Source organism: Amblyomma maculatum, chromosome 1, assembly GCF_055883805.1.
Source record: "Amblyomma maculatum isolate TAMU_Amacu chromosome 1, ASM5588380v1, whole genome shotgun sequence".
NCBI classification, from domain to species: domain Eukaryota; kingdom Metazoa; phylum Arthropoda; class Arachnida; order Ixodida; family Ixodidae; genus Amblyomma; species Amblyomma maculatum.
The window spans coordinates 404,968,648-404,994,001 of NC_139344.1; the positions used below are offsets into that span (position 1 = coordinate 404,968,648).

Consider the following 25,354-nt stretch of genomic DNA (forward strand, 5'->3'; position numbering starts at 1 on the left):
TAACACCCATACGTATTAAAAAGTTCAAGGAGTGCTTTAAGCCGTGAGAAATGGGCGTGGAACAAAAACCAGAAAAAACTGGCCACAAGTGTACCGTCGGGACCTACGTTAGAGCCGGCACCAGACTTGTTAGATGTGCAGGGAACATCAACCACGCTGCCCGATGGCACCGCAGGTTAAATTTACAGCACGAATTGCATCTCGGATCACAGTACACGTTGAGTTGACGCCACCGCTGCATACTACTTTACGGAGCGGTCGGCGCAGAGTCCGTTCAGTCGGGAAAGTCTGCGACCCAACGTGTTTCACCTCGGCGTTGGCACAGAATGTGATGCCGCTACCGAGATCGTGATAGTGGACATGACAATATAATCGCGCACATGAAGCGTGGAAACTACGATGAGATCGTGAAGACGTGAGCAGTCAGCCGCTGGAGTGTCGAAACGGACCTCAGCTGTAGTTCAGCTCACCGAGCACTTTGGCGCTGGGCGCTGCCGGCGCGATGGCACTATTCTGTTAGTGAGGTCTGTTAAGAGGTACCCCAACTCAGTGGGCTAGAGTCCTTGCGATAGTTCAATAGCCTTAACGCGCTGCACAGATCCTTTTTTTCGCTGGTGATTTACGCCTCAGAATGGCGTCCACCCTTTCTAGGTCGGGCGAATGGACACCGGATCCCACCACATGGCCCGAGTACCTCACGCTGGGCTGTGCGAACTTGCACTTGGCAGCGTTAATCGTCAGGCCGACCGCTGAACTTGCAGACACCTTATCCAAATGGAGAGGTGCAACTCCATCTCGTCTATGTAAGCGGAGGCATATCCGTCGTGCCCTTGGAGGGCTTCATTTATGACTTGCTGAAACGCAGCTGCTGAGTTGTGCAGCCCGTTGGCATTGTCCGCTATGCAGAGTGCTTTCGTTCTAGCGGACGCCATGTACTTACAAGAGGCCGGCTCTACGGTGATATGCCAGTAGCTCTGCGTCATGTCCAGGATAGTGACATAATTAGCACCGGCTACCTCGTAGAGTAGTTCCATTACGTCACCCATGAGGAAACTATCTGACTCCGACACTGCATTCAGCTGACGATAACCGATGCATAGTCTCACTGCCCTGTCCTTTTTCGCTACACAGACTATCAGATGTGCAAAGCTGCTCTCTAATGGGTACACTAGGGCCCATTTTATCAGTTCTATCTGCCGTTCGACCTCGGCTGTGAGTGCGACGGGCAGTCTGTATGGGTAAGCCTTCGTTGGTTTCGCGCCTGGCACGAGGTTGATCTTGTGCTCGCCAAGCTTGCATCGACGTGGCCTATCTGAGAAGGCACCGGCGTGCCGCTTTATTACCTGCCTGAGCTGAGTCACTTGCTCTGCATTGAGGCTTTCCTCCTCTGTGATATATGAGGAATGCCGCTCCCGTGTCTGCGGGTGTCTGGGAACGTTTCCACACTGCCAAACTCCGTGTCGGATTCAAATATCAGCCCAACAATGTTTGCGGGGGCATAGTATTTCCTCATGCGATTTGCATGCACCCATCACTCTGACTCCTCCTTAAACTGAAGGATATAGCTATCCGGCCACTTTCGCTCTTTGACTTTACCGGGCCAATCCATTTAGGTTGCATTTTACTTTGCTGGCCTGTCTCAAGGACCAGTACTTCTCCAATGCTGAACTCTTTAGCGCGGGTCCGAAGGTTGTACTTTTCTGCGTACGCCCTTTGCACCTAGCTGATCTGCTCGTCTGCCTTTTCTGCTGCTTCAGTCATCCGCTGCTGGAGCTCAACCAGATAAGTAGCTGCTGCCTTATTAAGACCTATCGGGGGTGCCCACCTACCGGTCCAAGTTTTTCGAATAGTGAGCGGGCCTTGCGGAACTCGTCCATACATCCTCTCGAACGGGGATGCCCGTTATGTCGTGCGGAATCTCGATATGCTCAGAGCATGCAAGAAATAAATCGCTCATTCACGCGCGTACTCATGTATCCCGTGCCTGAGCATCGCCTTGAATATCCCGTCCCATTCCAGCGTTCTACTATCCCATTACTCTGACGGTGGTCGGGCGTTGAGAGCCTCATTCGTATTCCAAGGCATTCAATCAACTCTATAGTTGAACTTGAGGTAAAGTGAGTCCTTTATCGCAGCGAATGAGTTGTGCAACCCCAAGCCGCGAGAATATGTCCATCAGGGCCTGACACGCCGCTCGGGCGGTTAGAGATAGCAGTAGTATCGTCTAGGGCCATTTAGTACACGTCTATTACACAGAGAGTTGGGTTGGGTTGGGTTGTGTTGGGTTTAGTGGCGCATAAGCAACTTAGGCTATCATGCGCCAATTTCATGGTTAAGAGTGTTGTATTTATGTAATTTAATCTTACATTCTGTTTAGGACGTTTGCTTCTATTAAAAACCTGAAAACACAGGGCAAATCAACAAGCGCATTTTCACCTAAAAGCAAAGCTGGATGAAGAGGAATGTGTTGTTTGTAAAACTGTGTAAAATGTTTTTTCCTCAGTTGTTCAAGTTGTCTGCATGAGATTAAAATGTGGATGACTGTTAGCTCGTGTCCGCATGAATCACACAGGGGCTTATCCTGTTTAGTTAAAATGAAACTATGTGTTAAATGTGTGTGTCCTATGCGAAGACGGCATAGAGCCACTTCTTTGGAACGTTCAAGATGGGTGCTCGATTTCCACTCTTCTATTACAGGCTTTATGAGGTGTAGCTTGTTATTTGTTTCAGTGTTCCAAGTGGACTGCCATTTTTGTATCAGTCTACTCTGTACCAATTTCATGCAGTCTTGAGATGGTATCTGCACTTGTTTTATTTTCTTGTCTCGAGCTTTGGCAGCGCACATATCTGCTTTTTCATTACCTCGGATTCCTACATGACTGGGTACCCAGCAAATTTTTATGCTTCGTCCTTCATCTGTAAGTGTTGCTATGCTGTGTATGATGTTTCCAAGTATTGGTATAACTGCATTTCTTGTGTGAAGGGCTGTGACTACACTTAGGGAATCTGTGTAAATAATACTTCTCCTGAGGTTTTCTTTCATTATTTTCTCTATGGCAACAGAGACAGCATAGCATTCAGCAGTAAAGATGGACGCGCACTGTGGAAGTCTCATTATTTCCTCCCATTCGCCTTGAACAACTGCGCTTCCGACATAATGATCTGTTTTCGAGCCATCCGTGTAAAAGTCTGTGAAGTTACTGTATTTTTCTTTCAGCTGAAGGAATTCTTGTATGAAGTGCTCTTGTGGGGTTATTGTTTTTTGGAACTGTGTAAGAGAGAGGTCGCAAACTTCAGGGACCAGGTACCAAGGAGGCAGAGGGTTAGGTCTTTTGGCAATGCTAGGTAAACAATCCGGTAGCTCAACCTCTTGACACATTTGCTCAAATCTTAGGAGCAGTGGTCTCACTGCATTGGGTTTGTTGGTGAATAGTGTTCTAGAAGGGCATTTAGTTACTAGAGAATAGCAGATATGCTTTGGCAGAGATCTGATTTTAAATATATAGGCACATGTAAGTGAAGTTCTTCTGATTTCAAGAGGAGGTTCATTTGTTTCCACAAGCAGACTGGATATAGGAGAAGTTCGGTATGCTCCACATGAGAGTCGAAGTCCTGTGTTATGTACCGGGTCTAGTTTTTTTAAATATGATGGTCTAGCTGACCCATACACTATGCAGCCATAGTCTAAGGTGGAGCGTACGACAGATCTGTAAATGTGTTTAAGGCATGTCCTGTCAGCGCCCCAGTGTTTACGGGAAAGAACTTTTAGTATGTTTAGAGATTTGGAAGCCTTTTTCTTCAGGACATTTATATGAGGAAGAAAGGTGAGTTTTTTGTCAAAAGTTACGCCTAGAAATTTGTGTTCGTTTTTCACCGGTAATTTCGTTTTGTTCAGGTGTAGTGTAGGATCTGTTTGTAAGCCTCGTTTGAGAGAGAATAGGAGAGCCACTGTTTTTTGAGGAGAAAACTGAAATCCGTTTGTGTCTGCCCATGCTGCTAGTTTATTTATGGTCAACTGCACCTGTCTCTCACATGTAGATAAGTTAGAGGATGTGTATGCAATCTGTAGATCGTCAACATAAGCTGAATACATTACGGATTTCGGGATAACTGTGCTTATGGAATTCATTTTTACTATAAAGAGAGTTGTGCTTAAGACGCATCCCTGTGGTACGCCATTCTCCTGTACAAAGTTCTTTGAAAAAGTTGAGCCCAAACGCACACGGAATGAGCGATTTGACAAGAAGTCCTTTAGACAGTTTAACATCCTACCACGTATGCCTAAATATGCTAGGTCACGGAGGATGCCAAACCTCCATGTAGTATCATACGCCTTTTCCATATCAAAGAAGACGGCAAGGCAGTGCTGTTTGTGAATAAATGCTTCACGAACAGTGTTTTCAAGGCGGACTAGATGGTCCGTGGTAGAACATGCTGTTTTGAACCCACATTGGTGTATGTCTAGAAGTTCTTGGGAATGAAGGACAAAGGCTAATCTGGTATTAAGAACACTTTCAAAAGACTTTGCTAGGCAACTTGTGAGAGCTATGGGTCTATAACTGCTGGGGGCCGTTGGTGGCTTTCCTGGTTTCAGGAAAGGCACAATAATAGCTTTTTTCCAGGCCTCAGGAATACTCCCGGATACCCATACTTTGTTGAAAAATTTCAGAAGTGCTTCTAATGCAGGTGTAGAAAGATGTGCTAGCATCTGATAGTGAATTTGATCTGGGCCAGGTGCAGTCTTCTTGCCGGCAGATAGAACAGTGTTTATTTCTTGTAGTGTTATTAACTTGTTATATGTTTCATTAGTACTTCCACTTGTTGGCAGTTTTTGTTTTTCGGCCTTGTTTTTGTATGTTATAAAAGATTTTGGGTAGTGTAGTGAGCTTGAAATTGCAGAAAAATGATCGCCTAGAGTATCTGCCTGTTCCTGTAAGTTTGTTTGGGTGCCAGGAGATGTTAGAAAGGGGACTGTGTACGGGGAGAAGTTGCCATCCAGTTTGTGAACAAGCTCCCACATTTTTTTTGATGTGATTGAGCTATTTATTGATGATATGTATTTTTGCCAAGAAGCCTTCTCAGCGTTTCGGCGGATGTACCGTGCCCTAGCTTTCGCCTGTTTGAATTTTACGAGGTTTTCGTTTGTAGGGTACCTGCGAAAGGTTCCCCAAGCTTTGTTTTGTTTCTTCTTTGCATCTCTGCACTCCTGAGAATACCAGACTTTGCGATTTTTCAGTACCACTCCTGAAGACTGTGGTATAGCTACAAGTGCTGCGTCAATGATGCAGGCCGTAAATTTTTCATTTATCTCGTCAACACTGAGTTTTTCGGAAAAGACCTTTTCCAGGCTGGCTTCAGACTGGAATAGAGCCCAGTTCGCAAGGTGCAGCTTCCACCGCTTGGGTTTGTTTAGAGTGATGGAGGGTGAGGGTGTTAGGCTGATAATGACAGGCAAATGATCACTTCCTAGAGGATTGTCAAAGACGTCCCATTTAAAATCAGTAAAAATTGATGGGGAGCTAAATGATAAATCTAAAATGCTCATTTTCCCCGTGCTTGGGGAGCAGTATGTATGCTTTCCTGTATTTAGCAGGCAGACATCATTGTATAATATAAAATCCTCTAATATACGACCTCTAGTGTCTGTCTGATCGCTTCTCCAAAAAGTGGAGTGCGCATTAAAATCTCCAACAACCAGATATGGTTCTGGCAGTTGTTCTAAAAGCTCTTCCAGATCATGAAGGGTTACAGTTAGGTGCGGTTGGAGATACAGTGAGCATATAGTTATTGTTTTATAATGAATGATAGAGACAGCAACAGCTTCGAACTTGGTTTTGAGGCTAATTTCACGTGTTGCTACTCCATTCTGCACTACAATAGCGACACCTCCAGATAACCTATTTGCTTCTTTTCGGTCGCAGCGAAAAACGTTGTGTCCTTTTAAAATGTTTTGGTGTGGTCCTAAGTTAGTTTCCTGTAGGCAAAGGGCTACAGGAGAAAATGAATGTAAAATGTCTTTTATATCGTTGTAGTTGTTTATGAGACCTCGGCAGTTCCAGTGTATGAGGAACGCAATTTTTTTTTTTTTGGAATGTACCTGAATTTAGGTTTCAGGTTTTTCTGGTCCTGTTATACGAGGTTTTTCTCTCCGTTTTCTTTCTAGAGAGTTATGCCGCCGCTGCAGCGTGGACGAGGAAGGGGTTGTGTCCATTGCCTCAGGGGCTTTGGACGTTTGGGGAGAGTTAGGAGTGTTGGTTGCAGGCTTCCCTTCTGGGGGAGAAGCCTTTTGGGCTGTTGGCTCTGGGGCCAGTGTGCCCTGTTTCTGCGATGGCAGGGCAGCTTTCGCTGCTTCTGCCTGGGGCAAGGATGGCCCTGCCTGAGGCTTACCCTCGGCGGAGACCAAATCCTGTTGTGGTGTGCTGCCCCCATGCTCCACCACATTGGAATAGTTCGGTTTGGCTGTGAACAAAAAAGTGCCCTGTTTAACAAGATATCGCTGTCGTGCCTCTTTAAGCGTTATGTTTTCCTTGACTTTTATGGTAATGATGTCCTTCTCCTTCTTCCAAGAAGGACATGACCGTGAGTATGCGGCGTGTTCACCTGCACAGTTTGCGCAGTGTGGCGCAGCTTCACACTCGTCAGATTTGTGTTCATTTGAGGCACATTTTGCACATGTTTGTCGGCCACGGCAGCTCTGGGAGCCATGACCGAATCTTTGGCAGTTGAAACAACGTCTAGGGTTTGGAATGTAGGGCCGGATGTCTACTTTGATGTAACCGACTTCAATGGATTCAGGGAGTTTGCTGGAGTTGAAAGTCAGAACTATGTGCTTTGTTGGTATTTCTTGGTTGTTCTTCCGGATTTTGATCCTGTGTACACCGATCACATTTTGCTCAGAAAGACCTTCAAGAAGTTCTTCTTCGGTGAGTGACAGGAAGTCATTCTCTGATATCACGCCTTGGACTGTGTTCAAGGATCTGTGAGCACTGACCGTTATTGGGATATCCCCAAATGTTGTAAGTTGCTGAAGGTTGCTGTACTGGAGTTTGCTTTGCAGCTCAAGCAGGAGATCCCCGCTAGCCAGTTTACTAACTTTGTATCCTGGGCCTAGTATGGTTGTGAGAGACCTAGATACTGCAAAGGGGGATATTAGCCGAGCTTGTTTGGCAGGGCTTTCACTGTGGATCACATGATATTTAGGGAAAGTGTCATGCTTTGCTGAAAAGAACTGGGCTGATACATCGGTCCGCCTTTTCTTGGAAAGGCGATCAGTTTGTTTGGAGGAAGAAGCCATAAATAATGTATGATGTTCGGCCGCGGCGCCAGCCACCCACCATGGAGCCCAACGAGGGGACGGGGCAGGAATTGGCAGGCAAGTCCTGTCCACGTCAGCTGTACACCGTAACTATAACCTAATATGGCGTAACTCAGGGTAGTCAGCCACACAAGGTTAACCCTCGCCACCTGGAAGTAAGGAAAAACCGGAAGAGAGTAGAGGACAGGAGAGTTGTAGGATAGGAGATAGGAACGTGAAAGATGAAGGGGAGGATAGGAAAAGGCGACTGCCGATTTCCCCCGGGTGGATCAGCCCGAAGGTGCCGTCTATGGGAAGCGTGGGCCAAAGTGGTGTGTTGCCTCCACCGAGGGGCCTTAAGGGTCCAAACACTCGGCATCGGCTCAACCACCAGGATCCCCTTTTCCCCAGACACGACGATGCCACGCACGGCTAAGCGTGGGTGCTCGGGGTCCGTGGTGTCGCACAAAACACACAAACACCTGCTTTAACAGGTGCCCCCTGCGGGGCACACAGAGAGTAACTGTGCCCACATGCTGCAGCGAGTTCAATGTGACCTATGCAGTCCATATATACGACCTCCAGTAGTTCTTACAACCGCGTCAATGGAGTGGTAGGTGGAACGCTTGTTTGCAAAAGTTTGAAAGGTGTGGCACATCTAACAGTGAGTCTTAACGCAGCAGCAAGTGTTGGTCAGAAAAATGCACTGCGTAACACTGCTTGGTCCTCTTCTACAAATAGTGCCTCCCCACATGGCATATTGTGCGCCAATACAACTACCTCCTTGCGACGATTTTTTGGGAGGGCCAGCTGAGTACACGGTCTACCGTCGATCACCTCCCGGTGTAAAAGCCTCCTTTAATCTATTAGCATGCCATGTGTGCCCATTCACGCTTGTTTCCAGGCATCCACTAGAGATGGATGTGCTCCCTGTTCATCCGCAAATCCACTGCTAGCTGTGACCGTTTCCGCCGAAGTAGCTTCAATTTGGATCGCTTGAATGTCTTAAGGGGTGTGAATAGCGACTTCCTCAAGTACAAATCTAGTGCAGACGCGTCCCTCTCATCATCATACTGCGCGGTTTCACTCTGCTCTTATTCTATTGGCCAATTAAACTACCTCTTTCCTCACTGCTCAGTCATTCAGACATTGAGGGTCAGTAGAGCTTCGACGCCTTCAGCTAGCTCGTCAGTAACAACACAAAGTATGAATGTTTGTGGATCCGAGCTTCCGTCCTTCGTGACCAAACTGAATGGGACATATATAAGATCAGCCGGCAGTGTTGCCGAATGCTCCACGCAGTCGCACCTTCTCCGAGCCCTGCTCTTTCGCGTCAATCGGGACAACACTTTTTCTCAGTACTGTTATATCTGCCCCTGAATCAAGGCAAGCTTTGAACAGATGTTTACCAGAGATAAGCTTTACCCACATCAGTCTGGACTCATGTGCTATCCGGCTTGTTTCTACCTCTCTATTGGCCTCAAGCTCACACGCTGCCAACCTGAAAATCTGTGCATTCCTGCCCGACTCCTTATTTGCTGCCCCCTTTGGTCTGGCCTATGGACAGTTTCGCTGCATATGTCCAAGGTTTCCACAGCCAGAGCATTTTGGGGCCTGTCGGCGTTCATTTTTTTGCTCATTGTTGGCTGACCGGGTGCCTGCCTCTCGCAGGTGGCCACCTGATCCCTGGCGAATCACTTCTCAGTGAACCAATCTTCGGTTACATGCTGCAAAACATATGCGCGTAGCTCGTCAGACACCATCTGTCTCGCCCAGTCTGTGACCAACAGTTGAGCGTCATCCAACGTAGCGATGCTTATACTAGGGAGGCAATAATAGAACAAAATTTCAACTTTGGTCCCGAACTGATCCCAGCTTTTGTTGCCCTTACGACATGGATAGTCAACGCTTGTACTATTCTGTGGTGAGTTTCAACTCGGTTAACTCTCGGATTTCCTTGATAACTGAGTACCCCATCATTAAACTTGTTGGCTACCAGAAAAGGCAGCATTATTTGACCAGAAACAGCATCAGGGATTGAACAATTTCGGAGCATGCTTTCTCCTGTCTTAAACTATGCAGGCATAAGTTCGTCAGACTCGGACATCGGTGCAAGGACCGCTCTAAGCTCGTCCATATGGACTCCCAATCTCGTCCTATTGCCACGACCTCCACCTTCGATGGTTCTAACTACCGTTTCGAGCTTCTTCAAATCGATAGCCAATTTGAGCCTCGCTCTTTTTCTCTGAGTCGCATGACAGCATCATCGCTGCTCACGCCCACCATGCTCTGCTCCCCCTCAGAAGTGCTCCGCTCTTCAGAGTTATACAATCTGCGGATTCCCAACATCTGTTCCCACACTCCCAGATTCATCGGCGTGCTGAGACAGCGATCGTGTGGTGATCGACATCACCGCCCTCGGAGAATACAGGAAAGGGCCAACCTTAGTTTCTTTGCCGCTGTCCCGAAGAATGATGCCGCAGATGGCCTGCGCCATTTGTCGTCTCAAACCGGCTCAGGCGTCGCCAGGTGCTCTCGTTAGGCGATCCCCGAGTCCAGTCTGTGCCCAGGCTCTAGTGGGTGCACGAGCTACATAGTCTTGCCCAACCGGAGCAGCCGTTGTGACAGCTGTTGTCGCTGTATCTGCAGTCGGGGATAGTGCTCGTCGTTGTTCCCCTGGGGTCTGGTAGTCTCTCTCCAAGCTCCACCTCTTCGCTTCCTCGAGCTACAGAAGCCTTCTCGAAGATGTTGCCTCTTGTTTCCACCGGGCGCCCAGGCATTCTGATGTTCGGCTGTAGCTGCGGGCGCCTCGCCAGGATATCGCCGCCGTCCACACCGCAGCTTCATGACCTCTCCTCAGGGTGCCGTCCTCAGCTCTTACCACATAGCGCAGATGTACTTGTCCGCTCCGCAGAAGGCCGTCAGAATTATCCTGTCGACTGCACTAGTTAATTTTCAAGATGGATGACGTGTGTTCATGATGGTCCATTGATCCGGTAGCATGTTGCAGGAAACGAACGGGACAACTTTTTCGGCCACTACGGACAATTTACTGCATGGGTCAAAAAAACATTTTGCCTCCGCAAACAGTCCGCAGCTTCCTTCCCCAGTCGTAAGTCAGCAGTCAGTCCCCATTCGCCCCAAACACACCCTTAAGTATAAATTTCCAGCATCCTGAGGACCAATTTCGTGGCCAATCTGAGGAAAAGAGCTTCGTCGAGCCAACCAGAATAAAGCAACATATGAAATAGTTAACGGCATGTCGGCACCTGCGATATTAGAGAGATTTAGCATACCACGATCCGTCACCGCTATCCGCCACCGCAAGGCACTATGCGCATGCGCGGGTTCTACCGCGGCGGCACGGGTATATATATATTCCGCCATGGCGGCGGTACTGCGCCGCCTGTTCTGCGAGCCGAAGACGAAAACGCAGGCGGAAATTTAGCCAAGCCCGGCTGAGCCAAGGAGTTTCCTGCGCACATTTTACGTGCATTGTTTTGTTGTGGATGCGTGCATCCTTATTTTGCCGAGCACCCACATTCAGCAAGCCCCATGTCTGCCAATAAGGAAAATATTCCACCCGCACGCACAAGGAGGCATTTCAATTTAGCCTCACATATATTACTTCTCCATGATGTGATCGAAGACCATTTTCAGAATCAGCAAAGTGGGCCGATGAGGCCGCTAACCTGAATTTGATAATCCCGGGGTCAGATTATACGCCACGCAGCGTGAAAGAATGGATTTGCTGCTGGCCCAATTCGAAAGCCAAGACTACCTCAATCAGAGACGGTAAGTAATAAATTAAGTTGTCACGCTCCTTCAGAAATGCGAAGTGGCGAGGAAGTATATACTTATATATATTTATGTATGCGTGTGCGTTTTGTATAATGGTTGTCATTCCAACTAGATCTGGCACAGAAGAACAGTACAATGAATGGGAAAACTCCTCCAAGAAGTTTCGGACATTGCGCGGGAGGCCAAATATAAAAAACAAGATGTGCGACGCAAGGGCACCAACAGAGCTGTCGCAACCCGCTGCTCGCGCGGAGATCAGCAACGAAGTGCCGCGACCGAAAGGATGGCCGAGGCAATGGAAGCCTACACAAACAAAGACACAGGTGAGAGCCCCTTGTGTGAAGGAAAAAAAGTAAATGCCCGGTTTCTACTTGTGTTTCGTCTGCATTATACAACAGTGCATTTTGACGTGGGGTTTAGTTACGGCGTCGGTGAAAACTGTATGAATTGCAGGTTAACTGTCATATTTCCGTCTATCTACAACATGCTGTCCTTCAGAAGGCACGCAGTGGTGTTCTGGTGATGGGTCTGCGGGTAGAAATAGCTGTCTCCTACTCCAACCATAAGTGCTGTTTCTCTCTCAACTTTGTAATCACTCTGCCAAGCTGTAGATCATTTCACTGTTTTCATTCCTTGAAATGCACTTTGTTGCCCTCACAGCATTAATAATTCCCTATTTGCATTGCATGTCCTGCCGAAATCAACTTCCACTGAATTCTGCAGGAACATTATAAGTGGAAGTTTATTCTCTAATCCGCAGTGGAGTCCGTCTCATACAATTTTCTGCTATCGTTTTCTTTTTAATGGCTTGCTGTGTTGTCAGAAATCTAAATAATGTGAACCTTCAACTCAGCCGCACATATGCGCATTAGCAGGATACACCGTGTTTATGCTTTCTTGTGATACAGCACACTGTTCCTCATAAGCTTGGCAGTGCCTGCAAAACGGTCTGTAGCCAGTTCTCATATTTTTTTTCACAGCATCGATCTGCAATCATTGCTTGCTCTTGATAATGTACTCTGCCTAAGTTGGGCTAAGATTAGGAACCTACCATTTTATTCCCTTAAATGTCAGTTGCATTGACTAACAATTTCTGGAAAGTGAAGGGCCTCGAAGGTATTCAGGAGTACCTCGTCTTCCATGCACTATTCATTTTATGACTCCACCCAGCTGACACTGCGCTGTTCAATACCCCGTTTCATATGTTCACATTGTGAAGCAGTGCTCCACTCTATGAACACATAGGCCCACTCAAAGGCAATGTTGTACATTACCCACAAAAGCACAGCTTGTGCCCATAGGCAATAGAACCTGCATTTTATGCAGCGATGCGAGCATAGAAGCCAAGTCAGTGTGCAAATCAAAACTTTAGATGACTGTCTTTCAACAACAACAGGCTGTCTATGCAAAGGAGCACAGATCGAATTGATAATTGAATACACGTGAATACATTGGGTGTTATTGTGCAGAAGCAGCACAGGCTGTTTTGCATCACAGACAACGTTGGAGAAGTCGCACTGCTGTGCTGACAAACTATGGGCTTTTGATGTGCTTGTCTGACATTACCTCTCTTAAATATAAAAACATAACTCACACAAAGGCTACTATCTCATTACTCTTCTAGGAGTAATTGAAAGGTACGCTTTTATCATCAAGTACTGTTAAGTTTTATTCTTCTGCATAAATATAAAATGCTCTGTGACCACTTTATGTTGCTGTTAGAAAAGGGCTGTCCATTTTCAAGAGTAGAAATATATGTGCAAGCTGTGCAAGTGTGGCATGAGATTTCAGTGCAAAATTATTGCTATTGCTAAGCATCGTCTTTACAGGAAAAGTTTGTTGCTGATTACTTGATTCCATGTAAAATGTCATTATCAGGCAATATTTACTTTATCTACTTTGTCACCAACTAGGCAGACATGACTGAGACCGATCCCAACAATATTTTTTCCATGTGTTGTGGCTACAGTCGAGCCCACTTATAACGATACCGGTTATTACAATATATCGGCTATAACAATGAACAGCCATGTCACCGTCAAATTTACTATGTATCCAATAGTAAAAAAATCCATTTACTACAATGATGGGTTGCCGCACTAACGGTTATAACGATTAAAACCGGCTACTGTGACCCAGCTTCAAAATAAAATACGCGTGATTCCGACGAAAACGCGAGCGTCCGCAATCGCGCAAAGTGAGTGCATTTCGCTTCGCATGTCACCCTTCCGCCCCTCGAGACGAATGGACTGCGCCCACGATACGAAGAGAGGAGAGCACTCCGTTTCTCTACCCTTGCCCCCCCCCACCTCCGCGCTCCATCACATGGTCGCGTCCCCGCCGCCGTCCCGACCGACCCTCTGTGTGACGATAGCGGCGGCTGTGTGCGGGCGAGCATCGTAGTGCTTATACGTGTGGGGTGCACGTGGTGTGTGTGCAACGCCTGTGGCGTTTTGCTTTCTCGTCGTACAATGGCAGATCCGTCTGCCGTACGCCCTTCACCAGACTGCAAGGCGCTATTGCCAGCAAAAAGAAAACGTACAGCGATTTCATTGGAGACGAAGCGCAGCATAGTTGAGGACCACAAGAATGGACAGAAGGTGTCGGCCCTGGTGCTGAAGTACGAACTGCCTCAACCGACAGTTTCTACAATAATTCGCTCCGCAGATAAGCTGCTTCAAGAAGAATGCTCTGGTTCGAAGAACAACGAACGGAAAAGGGTCCAGCAGGGCGCCTACAAGGAAGTGGAGGAAGCCTTGTTCCAATGGTTTTTTAGCGCCCGTGCACAGAACCTGCCCATTAGTGGGCCGATCCTAACGGCGAAGGTGATTCATTTTGCCTTTCTTCTTCACGAGAAGGACTTTCGTCCGGGAAATGGTTGGCTGCAACGCTTTAAGGATAGGCACGGGATTGTATATAAAGCAGTCACCGGCGAGGGAGCTTCACTCGACGTGGAAGCGAGACACCGTTGGGAAGAAGAAACCCTGCCACGTATCTTCGAGAAGTACGCCGACAGCGATATCTACAACTGTGATGAAACTGGACTTTTTTTTTCAAATGCTTCCCGCGAAAACCCATGCGCTTCGAGGAGATCCATGCAAGGGTGGAAAGAACAGTAAGGTGCGTGTGACCGTATTTCTGTGCGCAAGTATGGACGGAAACGATAAATGTCCAGCATTTGTCATCGGAAAATCCAGGAATCCCCGCAGCTTTCGAGGTGCCGCCAGAATCCCCGTACGCTACCGCCACAATGGTAAGGCGTGGATGACACGAGCGCTTTTTCATGAGTGGCTCGTGGAATTCAATGACCGCATCGAACGCCAAAAGAGGAAAGTTGCATTGGTATTGGATAATTGCAGTGCGCATCATTCCATGCCAGAGCTTTCCAGCGTGGAAATCTTCCTTCTGCCGAACACCACTTCAGGTTTGCAGCCTATGGATGCCGGCATTATCGCTAATTTTAAGGCCCTGTACCGCTGCCGCGTCCTGAACAGGTTAGTGCTTGCCATGGACATGGCTGCGCGGAGAAGTGATGAGCAGCCTGACTTTAAGATTAGCCTACTAATGGCAGTTCAGTTCATCTTCGGTGCATGGTCAGAACTCAATGCTTCGACGGTGCAGAATTGTTTCAGGGAAGCAGGCTTCATTCGGGATCGCACGACTGCCGCGGCTGATGCTCGCGTAGCTCCGACCAATGAAGGGATGCCAGAACTGTGGTCTACGCTCAGCAATGATGCATCGAGACTGGATGAGTTTCTGCATGCAGATGATGATGTGGAAACGTCTGAAATCCTCACTGACGAGGCAATCGTGGAAAATGTGCGAGTGGCGGGCAACGACAGCGATGACGACGACGACACTGCAGATCAGCCTCTCCAAGTAGTGTCCTCACAGGAGGCCCTGCATATGATGTATTCCCTCCGGGACTTCGTTTTTTCAAGGGGCCTCCCACTTGAGCACGTCGAACAAGTAGATGCTCTCGAGACCAATGTTAATAAGCTTTCTGTGAAGCAAGCGAAGCTCACGGACTATGCTTTTTTAGTTAAGTAGTGGACAACTTTTTTTTCTGCTTGATTAAAATTTTTGAACCTTATGTTGACTGCATTTTTTGGCAAACCCGGTTATAACAATTATTGGTTATAACAATGACATTTTCTTGGCACTTGAGTATTGTTATAAGTGGGCTCGACTGTATTGCTATATGCTGTATAATAGCTCGAAATAACTGTTATACTGCTTTTCTGTCATGAGGTATTAACTATTAACTATGTTCAGCGAGTTGCTTTTGTTTAAGTACAGACAGTGTGACAACAGGTGTAAAAATTGATACACTGTGGTAACAGTATTGCTTTCTCACACTTTTCATGTAGCACTACACTTCCAACATGAAAAGCTGGTCTTATATAGTTGCTGTATATTGCAGCATATTTAAACCTATTTAAAATATGAAATATCACTTATTTTTGAGATTCAAGTCCTTCGGAAGTTTCTCTGCTGCCTACCTCGAATTAGCTTTTTGTGCAATGCAATCGACTGCTGTATTAACAGTAACTATGTTTTACTCATTATAGACCAAGGCAACAACAGCCATGCAGTAGTGCAGAGGCACTGCTGGGGTCAATGTACACTGAGATACAGGAGGCAGAAGACATTGCCTCTATGCCTGACATGGAGCAGTCTCCTGGACCATCCAGTCAACCTTGTGAAGACCTGCCTTCACAAAGGACATCAAACAGTCCTGCATTTTTTTTTTGTTTTGCAAGTCAAGAACCTCTTTAGAAAGTAACTAAGGTTGATATTGCAGATTAAACAAAATGACCTAATGAAGAAGCTATCACACTTCGATGCAGCAACAGGAAAAACTGACATTTGACAGTGAGAGAGTTCATCTAGTGTACAATGTAATATCTATTTTCCCGAGCTGCCCAGCCTACTGAGTACAAAGCGCACTCGACGTGAATCCGCAGCCTCAAATCGAGCTCGAATAGAAGACGAGGCCTTGAGCAGAGCCATCACAAGCTCTATGGACACACACAAAAACGAAGAGCAGAGAAATGTGATAGCATCATTTCAAGACCTCAAGCATAAACTTTCCGGAATTAGTAAAAGTGATTTCTGGACCGCCAGTGTCAACAGTCGCTGTGTCATGTTTCTAATGCATTGAAGATAATCCTTTGCCACGTTAGGTTTTCCATCACAGTCTTTGCTGATCTGTCTGCTTCAGTGTCAGCAGCCATGACCAAATTGAATTCCTTACTCTGTGGTGGGGCAATTCCAGAAAACATGCGTGACACTTCTACATTGTCTGTACTGCTAGAGCAGTTAGAAAAGCACATGACTGAAACATCAGAAGAAACAACTGCATCAAAAACAAAGACATTGTTGCAGCACATCGGCTCATTGCTAAATGACCTATCAGAGGAGAGCGAGACAACAAAAGAACAAAGTGCCTTCATTCGGCTGCAAAAGGAGCAAATCGCTCTTACTCTTGCTGGCCCCATTCGTCGCTACAGTGCTGATAGTGTGTGTTGTGTTGGGTTTTATGGCGCATAAGCAACTAAGGCTATCATGCGCCAAGAGCGAGGTTAATGTATGTTCTGGTTGCAAAAGAGGAAATGGATATGTTTAATCTATAGTTTATTTAAAAAGCTTCCTTCTTCTAGGAAACTGAGAACAGATGCTAGGTTTACAAGTGCTCTTTCTCCTAAAAGCAAGGTGGGATGGAATGGGATGGTATGATTGTAAAATATAGTAAAATGTTTTCTCCGTAGTGCCTCAAGTTTTGAGCATGTAATTAGAATGTGGTTTACAGTGAGTATCTCGTCGCATTTTTCACAGGTCGGTTTGTTATGTTTCATTAGCAGAAAGTTATGTGTTAGATGTGTATGTCCAATACGAAGACGGCATACTATCACTTCCATAAAACGTTGTTGATGTGTGCTCGATTGCCATTCTCCTAGTACAGGCTTTATGAGACGCAACTTATTATTTTCTTGGTTGTTCCATCTGGACTGCCATTTATTCATCTGTTTATGTTTTATTAATTTCAAGCAATCACTATGTGGTATGTTTACTTTCTGAATCAATTTGTTGTGGGCAAGTGCAGCACATTTGTCTGCTCTTTCATTGCCGTCAATGCCTACGTGACTAGGGACCCAACAGAACACTATGTTGTGTCCTTGTGTCGTGATCATTTTTACATTATGTATTATGTCACCGATTAGAGGCATGGCAGCATTTCTGTGATTTAAAGCCATCAGTACACTCAACGAATCGGTGTAGATGACACTGTTACAAATGCCTTCATTCACTATTTTTTCTACAGCTGTCAGGATAGCACAGGATTCAGCTCTAAAGATTGATGCGCACTGAGGAAGCCTAATTATTTGTTCCCAGTTCTCTTCAACTACGGCACAGCCAACATAAGTAGAAGTTTTTGATCCATCTGTATAAAACTTTGTATAATTACTGTACTTTTCTTTTATTGTGCGAAATTCTTGTATTATATGCTCTTTAGGAGTTTGGCTTTTGTTGAAGTGTGTTAGAGTGAGATCACAGACATTTGGAAGTTTGTACCATGGGGGTAGGGGGCTGTTTTTTGGTGCAGTGTCGGGCAAGGTGTCCAGAATTTCTAACTCACTGCAAATGTTTTCGAAACGCATTATCAGTGGCCTCGTCGCTTGTGGTTTATTTGTGAAAATTACTCGTGAGCGGCATGTTGAGACTATTGGATAGCAGAGGTGTTTTTTCTGTGACCTTATTCTAAGGACATAAGCACATGTAAGTGAAGCCCTTCTATCTTTCAGCGGAGGCTCATTCGTCTCTGCATACAGACTATCAACAGGGGATGTTCTGTAAGCGCCACAAGAAAGGCGTAAACCTAAGTTATGTACCGGGTCCAATTTCCTTAGGTATGATGGTCTAGCTGACCCGTAGACTATGGACCCGTAGTCCAAGCTAGACCGCACAACAGATCGATATATATGTAGAAGACACGTCCTATCAGACTCCCAGTGTTTCCGAGAGAGAACCTTCAGTATGTTTAGAGATTTTATGGCTTTCCTCTTTAGGATGTTTATGTGAGGCAGGAATGTTAGTTTTCTGTCGAACGTTACACCCAAAAATTTATGTTCGCTCTTTACTGGCAACTCAATCCCATTTAAGTGTAACTTGGGATTGATCTGTATACCTCGTTTCAGCGAGAACATTACTGCCACGGTTTTCTGTGGGGAAAATTTGAACCCATTTTTAAAAGCCCATGAGTCTAGTTTATTTAGTGTTAATTGTACTTGTCTTTCACAAATTGATATGTTTGAGGATTTGCAGGCTATTTGAAGGTCGTCGACATACAGCAAGAACATAATGGATTTTGGGATTACCTTGCTAATAGAATTCATTTTTACAATAAACAAAGTTGTACTTAAAATGCACCCCTGAGGTACCCCATTCTCTTGAATAAAGTTCCTCGAAAAGGTGGTACCGAGACGTACTTGAAATGAACGACCTGATAGAAAGTCCTTCAGAACATTTAGCATCCGGCCTCGGATGCCCAAATCTGCTATATCGCGTAGGATCCCGAACCTCCAAGTCGTATCGTATGCCTTTTCCATGTCAAAGAAAACGGCAAGGCAATTTTGTTTATGTATGAACGCTTCCCTGACAGTATTTTCAAGACGCACTAAGTGGTCGGTCGTTGCACACCCATTTTTAAAACCACACTGATGAACATTAAGAAGTTTATGAGATTCTAAGATGAAAGTTAGTCGGATGTTTAAAACACTTTCAAAACATTTTGCTAAACAGCTGGTCAGAGCTATGGGTCTGTAACTGCCCGCTGAGGTCGGCGGCTTTCCTGGTTTCAGAAACGGAACAATAACGGCTTGTTTCCAAGCCTCCGGGAGTTTACCCAGAGTCCAAATTTTGTTAAAGAATTTCACAAGTGCCTCTACAGAGGATTCGGATAAATGAGCCAGCATTTCGTAATGAATTTCGTCAGGACCAGGCGCAGTCTGTTTTCCAGCAGCAAGGACGTTCTTTACTTCTTGGAGTGTAATAAAACTATTATATGATTCATTTCTGCCACCACTTGTTGTGAGTTTTTGTTTCTCAGCTATGTTTTTGTATTTTAGGAATGTTTCTGTGTAGTGTGACGAACTTGAAACGTGTGCGAAATGTTCGCCTAGTATATTGGCCTGTGAGGATGGGAATTGTAAACGGGGAAAAGTTTCCACTGAGTTTACGAACTTGTTCCCACATTTTTTTAGACGTCATTGAGCTATTTATTGACGTGACATACTTCTGCCAGGATTTTTTTTCAGAGTTGCGACGGATGTATCGAGCTTTAGCTTTGGCCTTTTTAAAAGCTGTAAGATTTTCGTGTGTAGGGTACCTTCGGAAAACACCCCATGCTTTATTTTGTAGCTTTTTGGCCTCCTTACATTCCCGAGACCACCACGTCTTGTGTTTTTGTCGCACCACACCTAAGGACTGTGGAATGGCGAGGTGAGCGGCAGTGATAATGCAAGTCGTGAACAACTCATTTATTCTGTCGACACTAAGGGCATCTGTAAAAACTGCTCCTAGATTCGCCTCTACTTTAAAAAGCTCCCAATCTGCTAAGTGAAGTTTCCACCGTTTCGGTTTGGTCGGCATGAGTGATGGTGAGGATGATAAGCTGATTATTGCTGGCAGGTGGTCGCTACTATACGGGTTGTTCAGAACATCCCATTTAAAATCATTAAAAAGGGAAGGTGAACTAAAAGCCAAATCTAAAAAACTCATTTTTCCTGTCCTTGGTGAACAGTACGTGGGCTCACAGGAGTTCAATAAGCAAATGTCTGAACTAAGAATAAAATCCTCGATAAGCTGTCCACGTGTATCACTTTTTTCACTTCCCCACAAAGGAGAGTGTGCATTAAAATCTCCTACTACTAGGTAGGGCTCTGGTAGCTGGCAAAAAAGGTTTTCTAGATCATGGAGTGTTATTTTAAGATTTGGTTGAATATAGACAGAACACACCGTAAGAGTTTTAAAGGCAATTATTCTGGCTGCTACAGCTTCAAAGGGAGTGTTTAATTTCAGTTCTTGAGCTGGAACTCCACTTTGCAATATGATGGCCGCACCACCCGAAAGCCTGCTTGCTTGCTCTCGATCTCGACGGAAGACTTGATATTTTTTCAGTATATTCGAGTGCATGCAACCTAAATTTGTTTCCTGTACGCACAGTGCAACTGGCGAGACTGTATCTAGAATGTCTTTTATGTCATTAATATTCTTTAGAAGTCCTCTACAGTTCCACTGTACCAGGAATGCCATCTTTTTTTGTTGAAAGCTTGGAGATTAAGTTAAGTTTTTTCCAGGGCCCGTGATTTGGGCCTTGTCTGTTTTTGTTCGTTCCAAGGAGCTCCGCCGTCTCTGTGACGAAGACGGCAAAGAGCTGTCCTGGCCTATGTCCATTACCTCGTCTGAGGTGCTGGACGAACGTGCCAGAGGCACGTGTTCCTTATTTTTAGACCTTGCCTCGTGGGCAGAGGTCTTGTGGCCCGCCGACCCTGAGGGACGCGTAGCCTGTTTTGGGGGTGGTGGAGGAGCGGGAGCTGCTTCCACCAGGGCAGGGGATGGCACTACCTCAGCCTCGTTTGAGGTCTGGGTAGGTGCCGAAGGCCGTTGTGGTGCCCCGCCCTGTCGCACCACATCGGCGAGATTTGGTTTCGCTGTGAACTGAAAAGTGTTCTTGGTTTTGTTGTACTGGGTACGTGCCTCTTTGTGATGTTCTTTGTTGTTTTTAGTGTTATGATCTGCTTTTCTTCTTTCCATTTTTGGCAGGATCGAGAGTATGCGGGGTGATCCCCCTCACAGTTTGCACAGCGTGGGTCTGCGGTGCAGTTATCAGAGTTGTGGTCGTTCGCAGCACATTTCGCACAAGTTCTGCGGCCACGGCAACTTTGCGAACCATGGCCGTATTTCTGGCAGTTGAAGCATCTCCTCGGATTTGGGATGTACGGTCGGACGTTTATTTTGATGTATCCAACTTCAATTGACTCTGGGAGGGTGCAGCTATTGAAAGTCAGAACCAGATGTTTTGTAGGGATCTCCTTGTTATCCTTTCGGATTTTTATTCTGTGAACCGCTATGACGTTTTGGTCTGCTAGTCCTTCTGCCATTTCATCTTCAGTGAGAGCAATGAAGTCTATCTCAGATATTACTCCTTTTACAATGTTCAAGGATCGGTGGGGAGTGATGACGACGGGGATGTCCCCAAGCGACACAATGTTTTTCAGGTTGGAGGACTGGCACTTAGTTTGTACTTCTAGCAAGAGGTCACCATTTGCAAGTTTTGATACTTTGTATCCAGGGCCCAGGTCTTTAGTGAGACACTTTGACACTATGAAAGGGGATATTTTTCGAGCGGGTTTTTCTAGCTCTTCGCTATGTATGACATGGAACTTTGGGAAAGTCTCTTTTGTTTTCACAAAGAAATGGCTTGTAGCATCGGTCCGCCCTCGTTTGCTTGGAGGGCGATCATTTGTTTGGGAGAAAGAATCCATGAAAGGGTTTGTGTTTTCGGTAGTTGTGCCTGCCACCCACCATGGAGCCCAACGAGGGGACGGGACAGGAACTTGCAAGAAGTCCTGCCCACGCCAGCAGTACACCGCCACTATAACCAAATATGGGCAACAAAGGGTAGCTACTCCAGACAAGGTTAACCCTCGCCGCCAAGAAAAAAGGAAAAACAAGAAATGAGGAGGAGACAGGACAGTGCTGAGAAAAGAGATAGGAAAGTGAAAGATGAAGTGGAGGACAGGAAAAGGCGACTGCCGATTTCCCCCGGGTGGGTCAGCCCGGAGGTGCCGTCTGTGGGAAGCGTGGGCCAAAGTGGTGTGTTGCCTCCGCCGAGGGGCCTTAAAGGTCCAAACACTCGGCATCGGCTCAACCACCAGGATCCCCTTTTCCCCAGACACGGCGATGCCACGCACGGCTAAGCGTGGGTGCTCGGGGTCCGTTACAGTGCTGATAGTTTAGTTTTTTGCAGCATTCTGCACTCAATTTCTCCCCATGCTTATAACTTCGCGAGATCAGCGTCTATGTTAACATTGCCCCATCCTTTCACTTTGCATGCGCTTGTTAGAAATACCGAGGTGACCCCTTGAAAGAAGAAAATGAAGCCCATTTTTTATCCTACATCCGAGTAGGATAAAGTTCATGGAGTCCGACGAAAAGACGGTGACTTTAATGATTGATGAAATTCACATCAAGCTGTACTATGACTATAAAGGAGGAAGCATAGTAGGATATTCGGCGAATTCACAAGAAAAAGCCACAGCTGCCCACATTTTCATGATACAGTCGCTCCTCTCAACAAAGACGTTATTCATATTCTGCCAGTGGCTAAAACGAGCTCTGAAATCCTGCATGATTACTGCAAGAGGATAATATTGAAAATGGAATCACTGGGCCTTAAGGCAATTGCTGTAATTACTGACAATAGCTAACTAAATAGAAAAATGATGTTTTTCTCTGAAAACCGAGAAGTGAGCATTATATATTGTCACCCAGCCGATAAAAGGCGTCCCTCTTTTTTATGCCGTTGACCCTATGCATATACTTAAATGCGTGCGTAACGATTGGCTAAATCAGAAGAACCAAGGAACATGTTTTTACTTTCCTGAAATGAGTCTCTCTGGAGTACTTCCCTATGCGCCTCCAAGAATGAAAGCTGCATCATTTATGGCATTCGGCAGCTATATGCATAGGAAAAAACGTCGATTCTCCCACTGCTTTTAAACTGATGTGCTACTCCCTTATTGAGCTGTTGCGGCACTGCCTACAGGAACTCGAACTGAAGTATTTTCTGCTAGGAAAGTTCGAGACGGACACTCTTGAAGAACGTTTCGGTCGCTACCGGCAGCTTTTTGGATTGCATACCGTGTTTCTGTGAGCCAGCTTTTGGAGTCTGGAAAAAAAAAATTCAGTTACAAAAGGTATTGATGCTTCAAGAGCCAGACCACAACAGCGAGAGCAACGAAGAAATGCCACCGCACAACTTTTCCGTGCTAATTTCAGAGGAAATCTCAAGCCCAAAGCATGACATGGCAGTCGTTGCCTATATAGCATGGCTTCTGTGCCTATGCCGCCCTAAAGAAACTGCCCTGTGCATTTTGCCGCAGCGCACTCATTCTGGAAAATAAGGACATAGAAGCTGAATCTTCCAGAATGATTGCCAACCTATCCAGAGGTGGGTTAAAGTTTCCACAACCACGCTTGTTGAAAAACTCACCACAGGTGAAAATAGAAATGCATTCCTTGCATCTATCAACTAACAAGCAATTGTCACCTCCACTGCCATTTCATTTCTGCGAGATGTCGCCTTGAAATCTTGCGAAAATGGTCACACACCAGAAACTCTAGTGTGGCATGTAGTGCATGCTGCAATAAAAAGGAAACACAAAGAGGTAAGTTGCCATATTAATTTCAGTTGTGACCTAATTGGGGGTGCAAGGAAAAGGTTCCTTCTTCTAAACACGGAAATTTGTACTGAGTGCAAGGCGATCGCTGCTCAGGCGGCAGAACCGACGTAGCTCGAGCTACGGTTTTGCTGCCTGAGCAGCGCGCAAAACAGGTTACCATTTTGCCTCCAGTCTCCTGATGTGTGCCAAGTATTTTAGTCCTCTGTAACTTTAGAGAGCTAAGCTATCGACAACTGTTGTGAAGTGCTCTTCCTGTGTCGTCCTTTCTTTAGTCCCCGTATTTTCTCGCGCTGTTCGTTGCAATGGGTCACTACCAACTTGCCCAAATCGCTCCACTTCTACAACACATTTCTTATACAATGGGCTCTATTCCACGTCCTAACAGTTTCTGTATTAAAAAAAAAAGCGCTCGTTCTGTGTTAACTTTTCTTTAGTCCCTGTCGCGCTGTTTGTTGCAATGCATCACTACCAACTCACCCAAATCGCTCCACTTCAACTATGTGAACAACTTGACAACCTAGGTCACAAAACTGTTACAAGGCGCTCATATCCGCTTTCGCTGTCTATTTTTGCTTTGACAGTTTCGTGAAAGCGGATGTAAGTCTCCGATGTGCACATGCCAAATATGGCATTTTGCACGTCACGCAAGCAAGTTACATGTCTTTTACGTACATGTGTATACTTATACTTACACACTATCGGCGTGCAATAAAATATGATTTGACAGCGGTACGCTTACTTACTCGAGCGACAGGATGTGGAACATCGCTGTTTCTGGTTGTCTGAAACTTGAAATTTAACTTGAGCCGTTTCCTGAGAGAAAGGCAGTTATAGAAAACCGTGCACCTCCCCTACACCTTGCTTCTTATCACATTGATGGCCTTCTTGTGATAGTGCTACTCACTGCATTAATAGGTATTTGTTGTGCTATTTTAATGCATTTGCAATTAACAGTAGCCTCATCGTGAACAAAAGCCAGCACCCGGCATAGGTTGTGTACACACAAAAAAAATTCAACATAAACTGACTTAAAATAAAGTTACATTAAGACTAAATTGAAAATGACTAAGAATGACTCAGCAAAATGAAATTGTTTGAGTGACTTGCTGAAACTGAGAGATGTAACGTGTTGTCATAACATAATGATAATTAAGTGCCCCCAAAATTTTTCATTTTGAATATTTTTCTCGTATTTTTAACAGCTTGTCAAGGATGCCTGCTGTGAGTGGGAGCTCGTGCAGGGCACGGATGAACCTACATGCCCTGTTGGTGAAGACAGCACAGAGGAAGAGCCAGCACAGACCACAAACGGAAACTGTCCTGCTGATGAAGCTGTCATCTCTGAAGCACAGGCAGTGCAGAACACAGATCAGTATGTATGCCCTACTGATGCGGCCATTGCAGACAAAGCGCCAGTAGAGAACTTGGACCTAATCAGCCAACAAAAATTTAAGGTTCTACAGTAGTGAGCCAGGCACTTCTGGGGCATCTGTGCCACGTACAAGGAATTGTTCAGTGCAAACAATTGTTCAGAAATATTCAGACGGTGCAGACATTGGTCCAAATGACATCTATTGGTGAGCAGTTTACTCAGTAATAAATGTACAGGAACGCAAGTTCATTTAAGCTCAACTGAGGACATTGCCTCCCAGACAGATGCATTCCATGTGGAAGGACACTTGGAACAGCCTGATTCCAGATGCTCTAGTTTGGTACCAGTATGTGTGCCCTACTGATGCGGCCATCGCAGACGAAGCACCAGTACAGAACTTGGACCTAATCAGCCAACTGA

At 45.8% G+C, this 25,354-nt stretch overlaps 1 protein-coding gene across 2 annotated transcripts; it reads left to right on the top strand.

Moving 5' to 3' along the window:
- The first annotated feature begins 11,258 nt into the window (after positions 1-11,258).
- On the top strand, positions 11,259-25,078 carry LOC146208732 (uncharacterized). Of its 2 annotated transcripts, none has more exons than XM_084595967.1 (2): positions 11,259-11,418; positions 24,765-25,078. In XM_084595967.1, the coding sequence occupies exons 1-2, from the start codon at positions 11,296-11,298 to the stop codon at positions 25,026-25,028; spliced, it is 387 nt and encodes a 128-aa protein (XP_084452093.1). In that variant the 5' UTR covers positions 11,259-11,295; the 3' UTR covers positions 25,029-25,078. The 2 variants fall into 2 exon arrangements, 1 of the variants encoding a protein (XP_084452093.1); XR_014705414.1 differs by lacking the exon at positions 24,765-25,078 and adding an exon at positions 15,667-15,779 and having other exon boundaries at positions 11,310-11,418.
- The last annotated feature ends 276 nt before the right edge of the window (positions 25,079-25,354 follow it).

Coding starts and splice junctions, on each gene's coding strand:
- LOC146208732 (XM_084595967.1), top strand. CDS start 11,296: ATGTGCGACGCAAGGGCACCAACAGAGCTGTCGCAACCCGCTGCTCGC. Junction 11,419..24,764: donor CTACACAAACAAAGACACAG/GTGAGAGCCCCT, acceptor TATTTTTAACAG/CTTGTCAAGGATGCCTGCTG.